The 21,795-nt window shown below is 41.9% G+C and overlaps 1 protein-coding gene across 7 annotated transcripts in view; it reads left to right on the top strand.

The window, feature by feature from the left end:
- The window catches only part of cltca (clathrin, heavy chain a (Hc)), a 43,219-nt gene that overhangs the window by 18,245 nt on the left and 3,179 nt on the right, over window positions 1–21,795 (top strand). For 2 of the 7 annotated variants that reach the window (XM_039777804.1, XM_039777805.1), the window contains 28 exons: window positions 141–302; window positions 395–508; window positions 1,041–1,214; window positions 4,319–4,516; window positions 5,696–5,896; window positions 6,350–6,502; window positions 7,162–7,284; window positions 8,172–8,309; window positions 8,412–8,576; window positions 8,729–8,909; window positions 9,676–9,839; window positions 10,266–10,277; window positions 12,887–13,012; window positions 13,117–13,259; window positions 13,807–14,041; window positions 14,188–14,310; window positions 14,393–14,538; window positions 14,636–14,819; window positions 14,906–15,098; window positions 15,562–15,719; window positions 15,807–16,079; window positions 16,286–16,603; window positions 17,004–17,135; window positions 17,425–17,535; window positions 17,651–17,821; window positions 17,966–18,187; window positions 18,882–18,902; window positions 21,607–21,682. In XM_039777804.1, the coding sequence (XP_039633738.1) occupies window positions 141–302; window positions 395–508; window positions 1,041–1,214; window positions 4,319–4,516; window positions 5,696–5,896; window positions 6,350–6,502; window positions 7,162–7,284; window positions 8,172–8,309; window positions 8,412–8,576; window positions 8,729–8,909; window positions 9,676–9,839; window positions 10,266–10,277; window positions 12,887–13,012; window positions 13,117–13,259; window positions 13,807–14,041; window positions 14,188–14,310; window positions 14,393–14,538; window positions 14,636–14,819; window positions 14,906–15,098; window positions 15,562–15,719; window positions 15,807–16,079; window positions 16,286–16,603; window positions 17,004–17,135; window positions 17,425–17,535; window positions 17,651–17,821; window positions 17,966–18,187; window positions 18,882–18,902; window positions 21,607–21,682 (4,417 nt within the window). The remainder of the gene's footprint in view (window positions 1–140; window positions 303–394; window positions 509–1,040; window positions 1,215–4,318; window positions 4,517–5,695; window positions 5,897–6,349; window positions 6,503–7,161; window positions 7,285–8,171; window positions 8,310–8,411; window positions 8,577–8,728; window positions 8,910–9,675; window positions 9,840–10,265; window positions 10,278–12,886; window positions 13,013–13,116; window positions 13,260–13,806; window positions 14,042–14,187; window positions 14,311–14,392; window positions 14,539–14,635; window positions 14,820–14,905; window positions 15,099–15,561; window positions 15,720–15,806; window positions 16,080–16,285; window positions 16,604–17,003; window positions 17,136–17,424; window positions 17,536–17,650; window positions 17,822–17,965; window positions 18,188–18,881; window positions 18,903–21,606; window positions 21,683–21,795) is intronic. The other 5 variants (XM_039777807.1, XM_039777806.1, XM_039777809.1 and 2 more) reach the window with 3 other exon arrangements.

Below are 21,795 nucleotides of genomic sequence, written 5' to 3' on the forward strand. Positions count from 1 at the left end.
CATTCACAAGTAGCCATACTGTAGATACATAGTAACTTTAGAATTTGTAAGCCAGTTGGTTTTATACATGTTTTAATACATATTTATGTGTATTGTTTTTCCTTTTTATTTATTTTATTTTATTTTTTTATTATTTTTAGCAAAATCGGGTGGTTGGAGCCATGCAGCTCTACTCCGTTGACAGAAAGGTTTCTCAGCCCATCGAAGGCCATGCTGCCAGCTTTGCCCAGTTCAAGATGGAGGGGAATACAGAGGAGTCAACTTTGTTCTGCTTCGCTGTCAGAGGGCAGGCTGGAGGGAAGGTGACTGGCGTTAATAACATAATGGGGGAAACAGGTTTTAATGTCTCTGGCATTCTTGTAGCAAAACTTGAGTTTGTTTCTATTTGACGCAGTTGCATATCATTGAAGTGGGGACCCCACCAACTGGCAACCAGCCATTTCCAAAGAAAGCAGTGGATGTGTTCTTCCCTCCAGAAGCTCAGAACGACTTTCCTGTGGCCATGCAGGTGTGTAGCACATTTCCAGAAATGACGCCTGAACCGAAATGGGGCTGTCACTTTTCCAAAAAGTCAAGAATTTGAACTAACTTGTAATTTGTCGGAATTAATCAAAACGCAACCCATACAGCATAACGCACCAGTTAGTTTTTTTTCCGGGAAACCATGTCTTTGTTGGTATTTTTGCCACCTACGGTGTAGAACCCAAAATAGTTCCATACACTGCTCCTCAGATCCTTCAGTGTCTGGGATTACCCGATTAGCACGGCTTTGCATGCTACTGTCCTCTTTGTCCATTTTCATTCATTATCTTAGATTACTGATAGGTCAAGAGGGCTTGCAAGAAGTAAAGCATTTTTTAGAGTGGCCTCTGCTCTACTGTTCAAATATTTACTTTTTCCCCACGTTAAAACAAAAGTTTGAATTTCAAAGGAAAAAATGACAGCCCTTGCTCAGACAAAGTGAAATCAGTTGGCTGATAAAGCAAAATGGGTGACAGGCACAATATTTCATCCCTTTTTTTGTTTTGTTTTTTTGACAGATAAGCTCCAAGCAAGATGTGGTTTTCCTTATTACCAAATATGGCTACATTCACCTGTATGACTTGGAGACAGGCACCTGCATCTACATGAACCGCATCAGTGGGGAGACCATCTTTGTCACCGCTCCACATGAGGCCACCTCAGGCATCATTGGGGTCAACAGGAAGGGACAGGTAAGAAGATGAATCTGTGTTCATAGAAATAAAATGTATGTTTAGCATGGCTGCTCAGTCTTTTTACAAGTAGAATTTTGCTGATGAAACCAAATGTTTTTCTTAATCTCTATCACACAGCCACAACAGAACCACTTCTTTATTATTTACCCCTTATGTCATCAGTAATCACATGTACAACATATCTGACTCCGGTAAATTAACTTAAACAAACACAACATCAACATCAGTTGTTGCATGGGGTAATAACACCAACTTCTTGTTTGTCTGTCATCATCAGGTAAGCTCAGACTTTTCCAGGAGGCATTATAAATAATCTAAGGTGTGGAGTTTCACACAGAGAGAGGGGGAGAGGGTTGTGTCTTACTGCTTTTGTAAAACTGAACCAGAGAGGAGAACTGGATCCAGCCAGCTGATGAATAATGTTCCAGCCAGGCCACACACCACATGAATAATTGAGTCAAGAGAGGAAAGCTGATCTCTCTGTGTGTGTGTGTGTGTGTGTGTGTGTGTGTGTGTGTGTGTGTGTGTGTGTGTGTGTGTGTGTGTGTGTGTGTGTGTGTGTGTGTGTGTGTACACATATCACATGCACACAAACGCGTACACCTACACAGAGGTAGTGATCTGAGAGATAATAGGCCACTGTCGGTGCTTCCACAGTAATGCATTACTACAATGCTTTTCCCCACATGTTTCTTTTAAATCTGCTGCTGTCTTGGGTCAACAAGCACCATAAGGACAAGCGCTAACCAGATGAAGGGATTTTCTTTTTCTATTTTTGAAATCTAATGTTGGTTTTTTTTTTGTTCCTGGTTGGACTGAACAAGCAGAATAGTGAAGAATGCCCAGAAAGGGCTGGATGTGTGCTCCTGCTAAAAAAAGTTCAGGATGATATTATGGTAGTTTGAAATTTAAATCGAGTTGTAGTTGAATATCTGTGTTGTGGTATTATAGGACTTGGGTTAAAGTTAATGGTAAGCAAACAAGGTAAAGTAAGCCCCTGGGGAAAAAAAAACTCAGGTTAGACAAAAAACATTACAGAACTAAATGATGGTTAACCACAGGTGTGTTCTGTCCTTTCACCATACCGCCCCAACCCCACTCTTAAGGTCGGGTACTAAGATCTTGACGTCATGGATGGAAATGAAAAAAATTGGTACTGATATATGTGCTGGATGTCGTCTTAGATTTTGGATATCATATTATCGTGATATGACACAAGTTTCCTGGTTTTAATGGCTGCATTCCAGTAGAGGGATGTCATATTTTTTTTTTTACTTACCAGACTGTTCTAGTTTTTCTATTATTTGCCTTTATCCACTTAGTTATTATATACACATTGATTATTTATCAAAAATCTCATTGTGTAAATATTTTTTTGTAAGCACCGATTGTCAACTCTACAATATTGCCACAATATCGATATCGAAGGTATTTGGTCAACAATATTGTGATATTAGATTTCTTCCATATCGCCCAGCTCTAGATATTCATAGATGTGCTTCCACACTGCCTAAATGTGTCCCTGTAGTTGTCAGCAAGTTTGTTATTATGGACCTCTGATACTCAGAAGACCAGGCAGTGTGTATGTGCCAGATCTGGTCTGATATTGACATGCATTGATGATAGCTGCAGCACAGACCAAAGAGAAAGTGAACAAACAAGGAGGGGGGGGGGAGGGTCCATCCGCACATGATGTCAAGTGGGAGGCACGGCCTGGTGCCCTCCATCTTCTTAGTGCTGGTCCTCTCATCCAATCGCAATCAGCATGGCAGACCTGTGTGTGTGTGTGTGTGTGTGTGTGTGTGTGTGTGTGTGTGTGTGTGTGTGTGTGTGTGTGTGTGTGTGTGTGTGTGTGTGTGTGTGTGTGTGTGTGTGTGTGTGTGTGTGTGTGTGTGTGTGTGTGTGTGTGTGTGTGTGTGTGTGTGTGTGTGTGTGTGTGTGTGTGTGACTTGATACGACAGCTCATGTGGCATCTGATGCTCGGTATTCCCTTGTTGAGAACCGTTGTTCTGGCAAGTTTGTCTCTTTTTTTTTCTTTTCATCAGACTCTGATTATTGCATTTAAATGGCATGTTACATTTTAAATTAACTCAAGTTTTGTAGTATTGTCTCAGTGTTTATTCAGTCTGCCATGTTTCACTGACAAATGTACACATCATTCCTGAGTTTAATTAGCCTGTTCATCTCTTTCGGGTGCTGTATCCTCCTCCCTGGCCAAACCTGCGTACGTAGTAGAACACTGAATCTCCTCTCAGGGACCTATTTTTACTCCTTCTTTTCTGTCCATTTTTTTTATTTCAACTACCTCCAATTAGTCCACCCACATTAGAGTGATTAAGTAACTGCTTTAGTGGCAGGAAGAATGAGGTCCAGTCACCCGTGTTAAAGGCTGGGGCACTGACCTGCTGGGGCTGTTTGTAGAGTGGCCAACACTGGCTGTCTTTCTCCTTCAATCCCCCCTCCCCTTTCCTTCACCCAGCTCTTTTCATTCTCCTTTCTGTCTCTGTTGCCAGACTGCTTACAAAAGCCATGCGTTACACTGACCCACTAATAATACATTTGCATTCAGCAGCCACAAGCTAAGGCCAGACAGGGTTTAATGGAGTTTAGTGCCATAGCCCACGGTTATATTTAGCTGAGCTCGCCCAATCTGCTAATTTCAGGCACAGGATGTGAATAAGGAATGTGCTGATTTATACCATTGTCGTTTAGATGCATCTAAGATGAATTAAAAAAGACTTTCAATCTTTATCTGCCTAGCTTTTAATTCAGAGTCCTGCTAAACATTGTTGGGGGTGGGAGTAAGGAAGCAGTGCATTGGATTTTTTCACTTGTTCATATGACAGATCCATGCCTTTACTTACTGCAGATTGACTTAGTTGACACAATTGTAAGTACTTACACGGTACTACACCAGAAGGCAATAGATGATACTGAACTGAATACAAGCAAAAACAATACTATAAGGAAATGTGGTATTTTCCATTTAGATGTATACAAACAGAGAGCTTTGAAAGAGGATAAAATCTGGCAGCATGATTAGTGTTGTCTGGTCTTTAGTGTGATGTACTGCAACATTCTCTGTTTTCCCTGCAACACAGGTGCTGTCAGTCTGTGTGGAAGAGGAAAATATCATCCCCTACATCACTAATGTGCTCCAGAATCCGGACCTGGCTCTCCGCTTAGCTGTCCGCAACAACCTTGCTGGTGGTGAAGAGCTCTTTGCACGCAAGTTCAACAACCTGTTTGCTGCTGGAAACTACTCTGAGGCTGCCAAGGTTGCTGCCAATGCACCAAAGGTACGTAGCGTATTTGTAATGATCCAAAATTAAAATAAACAGATGAATTTCCATTATCTTTTAATCCAAGAAAAATGAAATGGTGTTTAGACACAACTTGCATACACTTTGATTCTTGTCCAGGTCCCTTTTCCCATGCCAAAATGTTTCATACACTAGCTTTTAGGTCAGGGGAGGCCAGTCAGATTGTATCCATCTGTGGTTGCTCACACTCAGCCATCCTCACCAAAACTCAAGAAGTAGCCTAGCTTAGAACATAAACGCGACGCACATGTTTGCGTATGTTACGTTTTACCATCCAGTTAGTTTAGCCGCAAGGAACATACAGCCCGGTCTTTACAAAATCGTTACAGGCAATCATAACGTCAAGAATTGGGTTTTAAATTTTGGAATATTGCCTTTTCTTCATCGAGACATAATCGCAATGCATCTAATAACCTGTTTTGTCCCTACATATAGTATTGGATTGCATTATATTCTCCCCACTTGGTTTGCCTTTTATCAGTCGTTAAAGTGCCCATATTATGAAATAATATTTAAAAAAACTGAATGTATCACTGCTTTGGCAAAAAACAAAATATTTTTTGACTTTTTTTTTTTTTTTTCCTTTTTTTTTTTTTTTTTTTTTTTTTTTAAAAAAAACAAAAACAGTTTAAAAAAAAAAAAAAAACAACTGATTCATAATTCCCAAGCTATGCACGCTACATCGTTCTCAATAGCAAAGCACTGCTACAACACACACAAGTTCACCATAATCTCCAAAAGAACTACTTACATGTGCGCCCTCATTTAGAAGTCTCCCAGCTAATCCTGCCTTGTAACTGACCAAAGTTGGAGAGGAGAAACAGGCTTTCTTTTACTGTCTCTAGAGTTAGCTAGCTGACATGATCTACATCTGAGCTACTGCGCATGTGCGAGTGCAATCAAAGAGTACAGAAGAAGAAGAAGAAGAAGAAGAAGAAGAAGAAAGGTCTCACTCTGTAGCTAAAACAGAAACCAGGTGAAAAGAGGATCTGCAGCAGTGCTGTGCAGTACAACAAAAATATGGTGTTTTTTGGAAATTAAACCATGTAAACCTATTCTGGTACAACCTTAAAATACAGTTATGAACCTGAAAATGAGCATAATATGGGCGCTTTAAGATCTCCTCTCACACTCACTTAATCTTTCCCCTCTCAGGGTATCCTGCGAACCCCAGACACCATCCGTCGCTTCCAGAGCGTTCCCACTCAGCCAGGCCAGACCTCCCCCTTGTTGCAGTACTTTGGTATCCTGTTGGACCAGGGCCAGCTCAACAAGTTTGAGTCCCTTGAGCTTTGCAGGCCTGTACTCCAGCAGGGACGAAAGCAGCTCCTGGAGAAGTGGCTAAAGGAAGACAAGGTATTGCAGATCTCCATCTCAGCCTCCAGTCACAGGAAGAGGCTCTTCCTGAGCTGCCTGTTTGTTTACATGACTCTCCTATTATATTGGATCATGTGAGAACATCGATTGTGTGAGGAATTTGTGACGTTCCCCCTGGAAACTGTATATTTGGGTGGTTCTAAGCTGCTTCAATGGCAAACAAGAGAATCTGAGATGGGGATATAAACTTGTGTATATTTAAATTTTGAATAATTTTATATGAAGCATATTTTGACATTCATTTACCATATTTGCTATTCATTTTCTTAACCTTTTTGAATGCTCTCCTTTTGTCATTTGATGCAACATTGATGTAAACTGTATGTATTTTCATTGTGCTAATGCTAATTTCTTTTTTAGCATTTTAACTTATAGAGATGCAGTATAAAAACTGTAAATTCGAGTGCTGATGTTAGTTGTCCTACGTTTCAGTTGGAGTGTTCGGAGGAACTTGGTGACCTGGTTAAGGCAGTGGATCCCACCTTGGCTCTCAGCGTCTACCTGAGGGCCAACGTCCCCAACAAAGTCATCCAGTGCTTTGCAGAGACTGGTCAGTTCCCCAAGATCGTCCTGTACGCCAAGAAGGTATGTCTCTCTGGCTCTGATGGTAATTTAAGCTCTGGAAGATTTGATAATTCCCAAATGATGAAATGGCATAAACCCAGACTTAAACCAAGCTAATCTTAAAGGGGTTAATTTTGTGAAGTCCTGTTGTAGTGGTGTCTTAATGTTGTGATCTTATTGTTGTGGTGTTTTAATGTTGTTAAAATTGTATTGTTGTGTGGTGTTGTCGGAGTGGTGTTTTTGTGTTGTGGTGGTGGTTGTTGTTGTGGGCGAGTTTTAATACTGTGAAATTTGATTGTTGTCCTTTACTGCTGTTAGTGTTTTTATACTCCAGTGTTAGGTTTCCCCTTTGAGAGATGTTATTCTCGGTTTCCTGCCCAGCGACTACAGATGAAAATTAGCTTCCTCTGGTACCGCTAAGGAGCTGTGCATTGTCCCTGTCAAATAAATAAATGAAATGCATGGCCAATAAAGGAGAGGGCACACCATATAAAATACATTTCAAAATACCTTTCCTCATGCCTAATTTAAGGATTCATGTTTCATGCTTTACTGAAGACGTGTGTCTCCAAGAAGTATGAAGAACAAAAGAGTTGGACGTTGTCACCTAAATTAATGGATTTAAACATTGGCTCTAAAACTTGATTGTAATGTAGAAGTATCCATTTTTTTCGTTCTAGGTGGGCTACACTCCAGACTGGATCTTTCTGCTCAGGAATGTGATGCGGATCAACCCAGAACAAGGCCTGCAGTTTGCCCAGATGCTGGTCCAGGATGAAGAGCCACTGGCTGACATCACACAGGTCAGAGGAAGGGATGCGGGATTTCCAGTGATCCATCAGGAATACATGGATTTGCTCATACATAACTTACTAATTCTAAAACAAAGAGTTGCAGTTTACTGAATAGGTCTCTGTTACAGAGCTTTAAAGATATTTATGCCATACTCTGATTGAAACTGACCAAGATGAGTTTAGTTGGAATTTAAAAATGAGCTGTTGCCCTGCAGCACAGGGTGTATTGGGTTGTACTGCAGAGACTTTGGGTTAGGGTTTTCCTTTCTAAACTAAACTTTCTTTCTAAATTTAAGATAAACATTGTGACCTTACATCCCAAGTTTGCGTTTAACAAGTTGCCCCAAACTTTCCTTGAAACTGGACAAAGTATTTGGCTGAGTCACACAACATGCCAACCTCTGTGAACCTCAGTTATCCTGTAGTAAAAAAGGAAATGCACTTCTTCTGCTGCTTCCTGCCACTGCAGACACACTGCATGCAAATGTCAACTGCTGACACAGCTTTCTGTGTTACTTAAAGTGCTGTTACCTGCCAGTACAGCACACAAGAGTAAAACCCATTGCATTGAAGACTTTCTTCAATCTTTGGAAAAGGAATGCGTTGTGTTCAGCCATCTTTTCTCTTTTCATTGCAAGTGGCTTTTAAGCTGCTTTAAAGAAGTATGTGGTCATCTCAAGTTAAATCCGCTCAGTGGTGCAGAATTTTAGGAGACTAGCGGGAGTGTTATGCTTATGTTGGAGGGAGGTGTTGTGCACTAATGGCTGCAGTGCAGTAGTACTTTATTTTGTTCAAAGAAAGGTTTTGACATGAAATATTCTTGTCTGGGTTTTAGCAGCTAGACACTCGTCTTTCCTTTCTTAAGTTTTCTCCTGTGTGTCTCCATGTCTGTCCAGATCGTGGATGTATTCATGGAGTACAACCTGATCCAGCAGTGCACCTCATTCCTCCTGGATGCTCTGAAGAACAACAGACCCTCAGAAGGACCACTGCAGACTCGCCTGCTGGAGATGAACCTTATGCATGCTCCACAGGTGCACACATCTACACATACTTAACTTTAAGGAAGCCAGTTAATAGAACGGGGATGCATTTTTTCTTTCTAACTTCTTTCCTGCTACATGTCTTTGGTGCAGGTTGCTGATGCTATCCTGGGCAACCAAATGTTTACCAACTACGATCGTGCCCACATCGCCCAGCTGTGTGAGAAGGCTGGACTCCTGCAAAGGGCGCTGGAGCACTACACCGACCTGTATGACATCAAGCGCGCTGTGGTGCACACACACCTGCTCAACCCAGAGGTAGGCTTCAGTGACTGACTGAGTGGAATTAAAAATAAAACAAGAGGCTATTTTTCTTTGTGTCAAATGTATTGCTCATTGTGCATTTTTCGTCCATGGTAGTTATTGTACAGCCTATGAGTTAAACAGAAAATTCCCTCCTCCGCCTCCAGTGGCTGGTGAACTTCTTTGGCGCGCTGTCGGTGGAGGACTCCCTGGAGTGCCTCAGGGCCATGCTGTCGGCCAACATCCGCCAGAACCTGCAGATCTGTGTGCAGGTGGCTTCCAAGTACCATGAGCAGCTCACCACACAGTCTCTCACTGAGCTTTTTGAGTCCTTCAAGAGCTTTGAAGGTGAGATCTCAAACTTGACGCTAGCATACTGCTTGATTTGATATTTGGAACTTTTTTTTTTAGTTAATCACTTTAATTTATAATCCAGACAATACAAATGTCCGTGGCATATTTCCCCTAAATATCAATTAGACAAGCAGGCCAGTGCAGAGGCAGGACAATCCTGGAGGTTATGTAGTTCACCTCTGCTATTACTGGAATAATGAAGCGTAAAGGTTGAGTAATAGGGTTCATACGTTTTGAAAAAAACCTGGAAAAGTTATGGAATTTGAAAAATGCAAATTCCAGGCCTGGAAAGGTTTTGGAAACTTAAAAAGACCCAGAAAGTTTTGGAAAAGTCATGGAATGTTTTTTAACACCGCATAATAATATGTGATTAATAAATGTATTTTCACGTCGTCTTAACCTCACCGTTCTATTCGGGGAGCGATATTATGAATCTCACTATGAAGCACATGAATTGTCATTCATTTTATAGTTAAACCTAGGGTAAACTTTAACACAGATTTGTATTCTTATTGTATAATGTCGACTGACGTTTTCAGGAATACATAGTCATGGAAATGTGCCGAAAAGTATTGGTTAAAATGTGTATGAACCCTGGAGGAAACTATTTGGGAATGACTGCCGAAAGCTGCAATCCTGGAGCTACATTTCTTATGTCAGTTAGATCTTGTAGGTTGTATTATTGGATCCCCAATGCTATCATTAGATTGGTTATGCTGTAGAAGCTGTTGCTTAATATAAGTGGCTGTCTGTCTCTCAGGTCTGTTCTACTTCCTGGGCTCTATTGTGAACTTCAGTCAGGACCCCGAAGTTCACTTTAAATACATTCAGGCGGCCTGCAAGACGGGTCAGATCAAAGAGGTGGAGAGGATCTGTCGAGAGAGCAACTGCTACGACCCTGAGCGTGTCAAGAACTTCCTCAAGGTAAAGCTGCAGAGACAGCTGCGGTGATCAAACGCTGACATTTAACAGCTCTATTCTACCTTGACCTGGTCCTTTCTTTTACTTGTCACTCTTTCTCCCTTATGCATTACATATTTATGTTCCTGATCTACTTTGTTGCTTTTTTTTTTTTTCATTTCACAGTTTTTCAGAATTTTAAGCCATGTTGATCTTTTGGCAAAATCTTCTAGTTTTGGAATCTCCCATTTTCCAGTCTGTTCTCATTCATATCACATATTCTTTGAAGTGCTGAGACGGTCTTTAAAATGCTGCATGCTATTAAAAGAATACCATCACAGATTAACATTTGACCCCTCTCTATAGATTAGAAAATTATCACCGTCACTAGCAGATCCCCAGTAGTCAATTATCTTTTGTGCTTTTCCTCTTTTGTCTGTGGAATGGCAGGACATTTATCAGGTAAATCTGTCCTTCCCCACAGTACAGGACTTCTCCCTTTTTATTTTGCTTTCACCCCTACCCCTGAACTTTAGGCACAGGATTGAAACTGGGATTTCTATGGAAGCGTATATGCTTATACACCACAATCCACTCCCCCTTAAGGCTGATTTATGGTTCTGCGGGGGCTCCACACAGAGCCTTCGCCGTAGCCTACGTAAGTGGGCTGAAGTTTATACTTGTGCGTCGACCTCTTCAAGAGAATAGCAGGGCCGGCGTGTCTGTGTGGGTGGGGAGTGTGTGGTCGAGCGAGTGAGAGTGACGCAGGCATGCAAACACCTCGCCATTTGGCGAAAACTAACGACACAGTATCCATTGCAGTTGTCTACTAGTCAAGACCCTTTTATCATTATCAATGTAAGACAGTAAACGGATAGCGTCGTTAACAACGTTAGCAGACCGTCTCCTCTCTAGCTTGTCATGACAATGTATAACGTTTGTAATATTATATCTAGTTAATTTACGTTAGCTTATGTTAAAGGGAAGCGATGCCCAATGGTGTTTTGGCTTGTTTGGCTTCCCCTCATTGCCCTAAACGTTAACTAACTTACATGACAAACCATATAACGTTAATCTTCTTAAAATATGAGTACTGACCGTGTTTCCTGCTACAGAAATCTGTAGCAGGAAAAGTTAACCCTCTCCTTGATTTCATGTTGTTCATGGAGAAGGAGAACCAGGAAATGAGTAAAGGGGAAATGCAACGCTACCAAGCCACGGGAAGTGACGTCAGGCTATGGCGTAGGGTCGGTTTCTCAACGTACGTACCGACAGCGTCGATTTTTAAAACGGAAGCATAAATCAGCCTTTACTACATAGCTTTATGTAGTCCTAGTCATTCCGAGGATGTTTTGTGTGTACTTGGCAGTTAATGGTGAACAAGTTTAGGGTCCTGTACTCCATATTTGAAGACATTGAAGGTGTCTGTGTGTATAGTGTGTAGTCTTGTAATAGGAGCCTCTAGTCAAAGCAGCATGCTCTTGAATGACATCGACAAGGTGCACAATCCCAGTTTGTTAATTCTGTATGAGTGTGGATGGCAGCATTGTGGAGCACAGGACTAGTGGTCTGTGCTGACTAGTGTTGAACTGACAACTGGCAGCTCTCTGCCTGTATATAAGAATGCTGCTTTAGAACATTTAGAGGGCTTGTTCCGTACTCTACTGTGAAACACTAATTTTGCAATGTGACGTCCATTTGTTGTAGTGTGAACCCTTTAATTTCTCCCCCCCCATTGATATTGTATTACATGTGTACATTTTTAATCACTTAAGGAGGGTTGACGTAGTTGGAAAATTATATCTTAAATTCTTATTTTCAGTGATCATACACAGTACACCAGCCATCAACAAAACAATCATACCTGCAGGAAACTATATTCTATTTGAAGGATACATGTTAATATAGGGCTGCACGATTATGGCCAAAATGATAATCACGATTATTTTGATCAATATTGAGATCACGATTAATTATCACGATAATTTGTTGATTTTAGCCAAAACAAATTTTATTGTCACATAATTATATAATTGTAACTGCTTTTACATCCATATTGTGCTACATTCCTACTAATACATCCATATTGTGCTACATTCCTCCTTTATTGAAGGATACTGTGAAGGAGTATGCCATTTCAGCTGTTGTGCGACCGCTTTCCAGACATGCATGTTTGCCGTGAAAGATACAGGCAACGCAATTTTCTGTTCACGTTAACGGCGCGTATGGTGCCTGGTATCTACCGGACCGAAATAGCTACGGCGTATTTCTGTGGCTCATTACACTGCCACTTACATGTCTGCGTTGGCTCTGATGCTCCGAAACCCACGTTAGAGGCAACATAAACATCGCTGAATGTCACGCTAGTAAACACTAATAACACGTTACACAGCAGCTAACGTTAGCCTACCGTTAGCCACAGTAGTAACTGGATGAAACACGGCTAAAATGCTGACTGCTAAACAGTGTAGTGTATCTGTATTTCACTGTAGGATTCAAACAGCGGGACGTCCAACAGTCTGCTGCTAAAGCTATGAGCTAAAAGACACAAACTAGCACTGGTCACTGCTGTTGTCTGAAAAACAACACAGACGGGACAAAACGTTGCGTTTACTGGTAAACTGGTAAACATTGTGACGGCTTATGATGACCGACTGCTACCTGTTGTGGAATTTTCCTCACGTTACTCTGTCCTCGGTGACTGTCTACATCTAGAAACTAAGCTGCGCGGTGCAGGCAGGGAACAGCTCTGATTGGCTCATGGAGACATGTGATCAGACAGTGGTTTATGGAGCGCTAGATTGGCTTTGCAAAAACTGTTCTATGAAGAGAATGACGCATTTTAAATATCGCTCGATCACGCAAATTTGATCGTGGGAAGCCAAAATCGTGATCGTGATTAAAATTTGATTAATTGTGCAGCCCTATGTTAATACGTTCTATGTGCAGTGGTAAATGATCAGCCCTGTTAAACTGAGGTTGGTTGATGTTTTGTGGCTTGTATAGAGCTGTTTTGTTTGTTTAATCTTACTGAACCGGTCCTCTTTCCCTCCACTGTGTGTCACGGACAGGAAGCCAAACTCACCGACCAGCTACCACTCATCATCGTCTGTGACCGCTTTGACTTTGTCCACGACCTGGTCCTCTACCTGTACCGCAACAACCTGCAGAAGTACATTGAGATCTATGTTCAGAAGGTAAGACTAAGTAGAGAAGCATTCAAATGCATCGTGACGATTATACTAAAAAATGTTATTTCAGAAATTAGCTATTGCAATTTATTGTTACATTTGTGTCTTAGGTGAATCCTAGCCGTCTGCCTGTTGTGGTTGGTGGTCTCCTAGACGTGGACTGCTCAGAGGATGTCATCAAGAGCCTGATCCTGGTCGTCCGGGGACAGTTCTCAACTGATGAACTGGTCGCTGAGGTGGAAAAGAGAAACAGGTGCTGCCGACAATTTATCTTCTCTAAATATGGGGTTAATTATCCTCTGATTGTAACAGTGTTTCTGCATTATTACTTTCTCTAACAACACCTTGTGATATATTGGTTCAAGAAATGTCAGATTCAGTCAGTTAATTTATTGTCCCCAGAAATGGTCTGCTCTCTGTCGCAGAATTGTAGATCAAATTAAAAACACAGTAAGGATTTTTGTCAAAATAATGCCATTACTTAATGTCATCGACCACCAACATTAAGCAGTGATATACTTTACTGATCATTTACAGGAGACTTTACTTAAGTTATACAGATTTTTCATGTTCTTAGAGCCTAACAAGTTACTACAATGCTTTTGAAATTAAACTGTTAATAAATAACAATAACCTAAAGACGAATATGTGACTTATTCAATATAACAAGTCTAACACGGATCCCCACATGAAGAACCTTGTTTATCTAGTATTCCAAGTAGGATTTGAATTGGGCTTCATCCCTGTCTGACTACTCAAAACATTTCTCAGAGAGTCCTGACATCCTTTTTCTCTTCCAGACTGAAGCTGCTGCTGCCCTGGCTGGAGTCTCGTATCCACGAAGGCTGTGAGGAGCCTGCCACCCATAATGCTCTGGCCAAGATCTACATTGACAGCAACAACAACCCTGAACGATTCCTGAGGGAAAACCCGTACTATGACAGCCGTGTGGTGGGAAAGTACTGCGAGAAGAGAGACCCCCACCTGGCCTGTGTGGCCTACGAGAGAGGACAGTGCGACCAGGAGTTGATCAATGTGAGGATGACTTCTCATTCTTGCCTCCCTCGCACCTGTATCCAAATGTCTCTTTCTCAGTTCACCTTCCTTTTTTTTTATGTAGTACATAAAAATGCCTTCACTGTAGCAGGAAGAATTACATTTTTTGTTGTTCTTCATTTCAGGTCTGCAATGAGAACTCCCTGTTCAAGAGCTTGTCTCGTTACCTGGTCCGCCGCAAAGACCCTGACCTGTGGGCCAGCGTGCTGCTGGAGAGCAACCCCTTCAGACGACCACTCATTGACCAGGTAAAGTATACACAAAGCGAGTCTTATTTCATTTGGTACAACTGCCTGGTGCTTCTCTAAGCCACTATTCCTTGGCCCTCAGGTGGTGCAGACAGCCCTGTCAGAAACCCAGGACCCAGAGGAGGTGTCTGTCACAGTCAAGGCCTTCATGACCGCAGACTTGCCCAACGAGCTCATCGAGCTGCTGGAAAAGATTGTGTTGGACAACTCTGTCTTCAGTGAACACAGGTGTTTAGTTGTAACATTTTGGATTCTTTGCGATCTCATTTTAAAAGCAAAACCAAAGTGTGCTGAGGGTTCCATGTCTTCTCCTTCTTCCCAACAGAAATCTGCAGAACCTGCTGATCCTTACAGCAATCAAAGCTGACCGTACCCGCGTGATGGAGTACATCAGCAGGCTAGACAACTATGACGCTCCCGATATCGCTAACATTGCCATCAGCAACGAGCTCTTCGAGGAGGCTTTTGCCATCTTCAAGAAGTTTGACGTCAACACCTCCGCTGTGCAAGTAAGTCATTAGCGCCAATACAACTAGACTAATGCCTTATTGACTAAAGAAGTGTTGATCGTCCATGTTTTGTTTTTGTTACTTAGGTGCTGATCGAACATATTGGCAACCTGGACCGGGCCTATGAGTTTGCAGAACGCTGCAATGAGCCGGCTGTGTGGAGCCAGCTGGCTAAGGCTCAGTTACAGAAGGACTTGGTCAAAGAGGCCATCGACTCCTACATCAAAGCCGATGATCCCTCTGCATACATGGAAGTGGTACAGGCTGCTGATAAGAGCGGTAAGGAGACTTGTTGAGCTCAAGAAAGAAAAGATGAACCATATTTGGTTGATATTTTATTTCGTAGTGGCTAAGGCCATATTGTTCTGTTTTTGCCAATGAGACCTAGCAGAGGGCTTTAAAGAACTGAGCAATGTGTTGAGGGACAGAACACCACCTGACTTCTTTTGAGCTGATCAATCACTATTAACAGAAGGCAGTGTTTCAGAGAAAGCCCTTTTCTGTTTGCCATTGCCACATTGATTGAAAGCAGTCAATGTGAATCACATCAGCTCTGTTGTGGAGTTAAGTTTTGTTCTCTGGGGTATTTGCTGATGGTTGCAGCTAATGCAGCTTTATTGAAAGTGCACAGTATCAGCATCAAATACAGTTGAGGGAGGCGGTGTTCCACATCTACCAAAAAAAGAAATGGATAAATGTGGAAACGCACCAAAAGCTTAATATCACTGTCCATGTGTTTCAGGTAACTGGGAGGACTTGGTCAAATTCCTTCAGATGGCTCGTAAGAAGGCCCGCGAGTCCTACGTGGAGACAGAGCTCATCTTTGCCTTGGCCAAAACCAATCGTCTGGCTGAACTGGAAGAGTTCATCAACGGACCCAACAATGCTCACATCCAACAGGTTAGCCTTGTTCTCATACAACCATCTGTGAATAAGCTGTCAGGTCAAGAATTAAATACTATGTCTTTTTTGTACCTGTTTATGTAGGTTGGTGACCGCTGCTACGATGAGAAAATGTACGATGCTGCAAAGCTGCTATACAACAACGTCTCCAACTTTGGTCGTCTGGCTTCAACTCTGGTGCACCTCGGGGAGTACCAGGCTGCTGTGGACGGCGCCCGTAAAGCCAACAGTACCCGCACCTGGAAAGAGGTGTGCTTCGCCTGCGTGGATGGAAAGGAGTTCAGGCTTGCCCAGATGTGCGGTCTCCACATCGTGGTGCACGCTGACGAGCTGGAGGAGCTGATAAACTACTACCAAGTAAGATGGAAATGAAGCCATTTTTTTTTTATTTGTGTAACTTCTGGTGTGTTACTTAAAACAAAATCACTATACACCAAGGCATGCAGTGTTTGCATATAATTTAACTTGTAATTTGGAGGCATGCCACTTGGAGGCCACAACTTAGCCTACATTCATACATAAACATACATTTACCAGGTTCCATCCTCCCTCTTTTCTCTCAGGACCGCGGTTACTTTGAGGAGCTGATCACCATGCTGGAGGCCGCCCTGGGCCTGGAGCGCGCTCACATGGGGATGTTCACGGAGCTGGCCATCCTTTACTCCAAGTTCAAGCCCCAGAAGATGAGGGAGCATCTGGAGCTCTTCTGGTCCAGAGTTAACATCCCGAAGGTCCTGAGAGCAGCTGAGCAGGCTCACCTGTGGGCCGAGCTGGTCTTCCTGTATGACAAGTACGAGGAGTTCGACAACGCCATCATCACCATGATGAACCACCCGACAGATGCCTGGAAGGAGGGGCAGTTCAAAGACATAATCACCAAGGTACAGTTTGATTTGTTGTCAAAACAAAGATTGTGGTTGTTGTTTTTTTTACACCATTCTATTTTTCCTTTTTATGCGGGATCTAACTGTGTCCGATTTTTGATTTGGCTTTTTAAGCTAAAATTGCACTAAGGTGATGTCTTAAAGTCAAACATATGGTGGGGCTTTTATTTCACTGCAATCTATTTTGATTATTGCTGAAACTGTCTCGAATTGTGGTTTTATTGAATGAGATGAGACTGAATAAGAAATACTTCTCTTTCATTGAACACGTTATCATAAAATGCTATTATATTATGTATTATAAAATTATCATCATGCTTGATATAGCACCATATTCCCAGCTCCAGTGTATATGCTTATTACTGTTTATAATTGTTTCCCTTTGCACCCTGTATAGGTGGCCAACGTGGAGCTGTACTACAAAGCCACCCAGTTCTATCTGGAGTTCAAGCCCTTGTTACTGAATGATTTGCTTATAGTGCTTTCCCCCAGACTGGACCATTCCCGTGCTGTCAACTTCTTCACAAAGGTACACTTTAATCTCTCGTTATGATAAAGGAGGAGTGTGACATGAATTTGCTCTGTTTCTTAGGATTAAGTGCATTTCCATCCCTCTATTCTGATGCAGATTTTCAATGTGCATATTCAAAACCTGCTTTTGCACCACAAACTAATTCCTAATATTTTCATAACAGTAGTTGATGGAAAGGATGAATTGCCATTTATTTTGCAGATTTTTTGGAAATTCAGTAAATGTTGTGCTAAATTGGGATGGAAACTTGGCTAGTGAGATGATGAATGTACATGTGCGTCCACAGGTGAAACAGCTTCCTCTGGTCAAACCCTACCTGCGGTCAGTACAGAACCACAACAACAAATCAGTCAATGAAGCACTTAACAACCTCTTCATCACAGAGGAGGACTACCAGGTGAGAGAGCCTTTGACAGTGATAGTGGAATTGTTTTAATATTTTTTTTTCCTTTTAATGTCATTATTATTATTTGGTCTAATATTCTCCCTTTTTCCCATCACACTCATGTTAGGCACTGAGGACATCAATAGATGCCTACGACAACTTTGACAACATCTCACTGGCCCAGCGCTTGGAGAAGCACGAGCTGATCGAGTTCAGGAGAATCGCTGCTTACCTCTTCAAGGGCAACAACCGCTGGAAACAGAGTGTGGAGCTCTGCAAGAAGGACAAGCTCTATAAGGTGGGTTTTTTTTTTATTATTTATTTTATTTTTTTTTTTTTCTCCTAACAATTCACCTTTGCTTTCTTTGAGAATATTTCTGATACACTGCTTGGATTGGCTTAGAACATTCCTGAACCTGTCTGTGCTCGGTCTCCCCTGCAGGATGCCATGCAGTATGCGTCCGAGTCGAAGGACATCGAGCTGGCAGAGGAGCTGCTGTCCTGGTTCCTGCAGGAGGACAAGAAGGAGTGTTTCGCCGCCTGCCTGTTCAGCTGCTATGACCTGCTGCGGCCTGACGTGGTGCTGGAGACCGCCTGGAGGCACAACATCATGGACTTTTCTATGCCATATTTCATTCAGGTCATGAGGGAGTACCTCAGCAAGGTGGGTCAGCTCTTTTCAGGCTGGAGTTAGCTGAACTGAGGAATAAATAGGTTTTGATATAAATGAAGGCCATATAGCTGTGCAGCACTTCTGCCATCCTTTCAGTGGATCAATGCAAGCATCAGAGCAAATGTGAATGCCCACACACATAGTTTAGTTTGTTTTATACTTATTCATGCAGGTTATCTTATGGGGGCATTGTGACAGATAGTTGGTAATTAATCGAAACCAGTTTCCAACTTATTAGATGGTCCAGGCAGGAATAAGAATGCTGAATAATAACTTTTAATGGTTTAGCTGTTTATAAGGCCTGATTTAGATTTGTGTGAAGCATCAATTATTCAAACAGCAAAGGGAATTATATTTTCTTGAGTCTGATCCTTAAATCACATGTAGCTAATAAAACAATCTGTTTCATATGCCTTTTTCACGTATGGATTCCGAAGGGCTAATTCTAAGCTAACGAAAACACAATAATTCTTAGTTTCAGGTGATTATACACTAATGAAAACAGTTCCATTTTTGCCAATAGACATCCTAAATCCTACACACTGCTTGTTTAAGTAACAGTGGAAAGTATCTAATGAAAGACATACTCAGAATTCTTTCTGGTGGTTGTCTGTTTACCAAATTTGTTCACAGGGCAACATTTTTAATTTTCTTCTTCTTCTATGCTGCACCTCTTCTCTTCCAGGTTGATGCCGTTAAGGAACAGGTGAAAGCTAAATGCTCTGTTTTTGATCTCAAAGTATTTAGCTCGGAAGACTTGAGTGTGCATGGTTTTAGCTACACTCTCAGTTTGACACAGTCACCAAGACATCTTTCAAGCTGAAATTGTAGTTGTTGAGGAACTTTCGAGATAAGTAGTCTCGCATAAAACTTTAGGTCAGAGGGAATTGAACTGTAGCCGTCTACTGCAAGAATACAGGATTAGAGATTTTGTATTCACTACATTGGCATTAGCCGCGGCTTGACATCTAGCATTAACCTGCATGTATCACCTGTGATTGTATATAATAATTTAATTGATTGGCCATTCAAACCAGAGTGCCTCTGTAAGGGAACCGCTGAGTGGGATGGAGTAAATCCAACGTGTTAATCTAGTAAAAAAACACAGGCAAATCAAAGTGGCTTCAGGATGGGATAGTTATAAATTTGTGGACGAACAAGTTGGGGTTAAGATGTCCGTTTTTAAAGAACAAAAATACTCCCAGGAGAAAAACACATGCAGCAACCTAGCTAATGCTGTATTTACATTATCTCAACATTAGATGCATGTTGTGCCAGTTGTTAAGGGAGCATCGTTTGTTCCTATCCCCTGTTTAAAGAACTATGAACCAGCAGCAGATTAAACCAGAAGTAAAAAAAAAGAGAGAAATAAATCCATTGTCTACCCAGGGGAGTTTGTTGGCGAAAATGCACCATACACAATAGCTTACATCATGGTTGCAATATTGGTTTTACCTTCTGAATTCATCATTTTGTTTACCACTGGTGTTCAAACAGAAAGCTTCAACAAGTATAATCCATTCTCTACAACTTCACTTAAAAGTGCATTTTTTTCACATTGACACTGCACAGTATGTTTTTAAAAGGTTGCTGTATTAGCTGAAATAAAGCATGCGTGGAAATGTCTTTTGCTGATAGGTAACCGCAGGCTGTTGGTTTGTGCCTGGCTTCCTTCAGAAAGCCTGAGACTCCCCCCTTCTCCCTCCTCCTCCTAAAGTGCGTCTCAGTGCTCTTACTCACTGCCGGCGGTGTAACACGTGGCGCATGAGAGTGTTTCTGTTTACAGTGAAGCTTCAGCCTGTAAATGTTTGCAGAGAACTTAATTTGAAGAGCTACTGTTTTTCTGAAGAGGCATGGAGATGCTGAATGATAAATGCATCTATACAAGATGTGGAACAGCACTGCTGAGCAAGCCCTTACTTTGAACTCTAGAAATAACCTGCATCCAGGTGCTGCTGCTTTCCCTCGAGGACCTGATACGTACACTTTGCTTATTGCTGCATCTGACTTGCTGCTTGAAGAAGTTCATTTTCTTATTGTATTCATTCATTCGTTTATTTATTAAAATAATTGGCTGCTTTAATTGTTACTGTCAGGCAAGCCACCCAGTTTTAACTCGTTTTTCTTTTCCTTATTTTTTCATGTTATTTAGCATTGCTAGTTAGACGTCTAGTAGTCCAACTCATGTTCAGTATCTGTAGAAATCTGTGCATACTGTATGTATAGAGTGTGCCACGTTTTGATGTGGATGTCCAATCAGTGTTGATGGTAAATGTATTATAGTCAATTGAAGCAATAATTCCTCAGTGTGCGCTATATTGACAGAAAAGGCTGAGTTCTCCTGCTCGTAGAGTCAAGGCAGCAGTGCCTGCATGTACCAGGATGCATTGCACGCGAGCAACTCTGACACCCAGCCAAAACACAGAGTAGCTGAAAACCTAGTGTAGCCAAGGGTTTGTAAGAGTTGCGCCTATACTTATGCAGGTAGTAAAATCAAAACATGGAGGCTCTGAAGTCCAAACCGGCGTGAACCAAGACAACCACAACTCTTTTATCGGCAACTCAACATATAGCCTTGGGTGAAAAAACCTGCTGGTCTTGGTTGTCTTCTCAAGTTTATCTTTGGGATCCTGAAGAAGGTCTCCTGCACACCTCTGTCCAGGTGAAGAGTAAAGTTTTCATGCATTGTAACACACACACATGGCTCTCTCGGGGTTGGCAACAAAAACGTCCTGCGCTGACATTCATTGCAACAGAATGATTGCGTTTCTGTTGGCATTGGCGTGCAATTGGAGCAAAGGCACCACCGGTGCGGTGTTTGCTCTCAGCAGCTCAGGTTCTCGGTTCCTCGGCCTCTATCCTCTGCACGTTCTCTGGCTCAAATAAATACGGCTGAATATCTGAGGCCACTCAATCATTTGGAATGCCTGAAGTATTTGAGCGACATCTAGAGCGTGTCCCCCAGCTACCCAAGCTGTGAAATGGTCTGTAGTTCTTCCTTGCCTCACACTACGTAACTGTCACGTCAAATGGCGGCGCTGGATGCAGGAGGAACAACCGATGTCAGCTTTCTCGTTCAGTATAGCGCGCACTGAAGAATGTATTGCTTCAATCACATTAACCATCAACACTAACTGCACATTCACATAAAAGGTGGCACATTTGTCTTTTTAAAGTAGTACTGGTTTAATCCGCTGAAATGATCTTGTACCTGACAGTGGGGGGGTTGTTTTGTCGTGCTACTGCGTGAAATTAGCTTGGGAGTAGTAACCCAGATGAGCATCCTTGTCAGAAAAGTTGTCACAGATTATTTAATGTTTTTTTTTGTTGTTTTTTTTAACTTGTGTAGTATGTTGTTGACTCATTAAGTGTTATGGCTTTGCTCTAAATGCCATTTCTTTGCTCTGCAGGTAGATAAACTAGAAACCTCAGAGACTGTAAGGAAAGAAGAGGAGCAGGCAACGGAGACGCAACCCATCGTCTACGGTAACAGTCCTCTGATGACATCAGTGCCCATTCCACTGTGATCAGATAATCTTTCGTATCCGTATGAGAATTTCTTTAAGCCCCTGAAAATGGGTCTTCAAATTATTGTGGCT

The sequence above is a fragment of the Perca fluviatilis genome, chromosome 16 (genome assembly GCF_010015445.1).
Source record: "Perca fluviatilis chromosome 16, GENO_Pfluv_1.0, whole genome shotgun sequence".
In the NCBI taxonomy this organism is placed as follows: domain Eukaryota; kingdom Metazoa; phylum Chordata; class Actinopteri; order Perciformes; family Percidae; genus Perca; species Perca fluviatilis.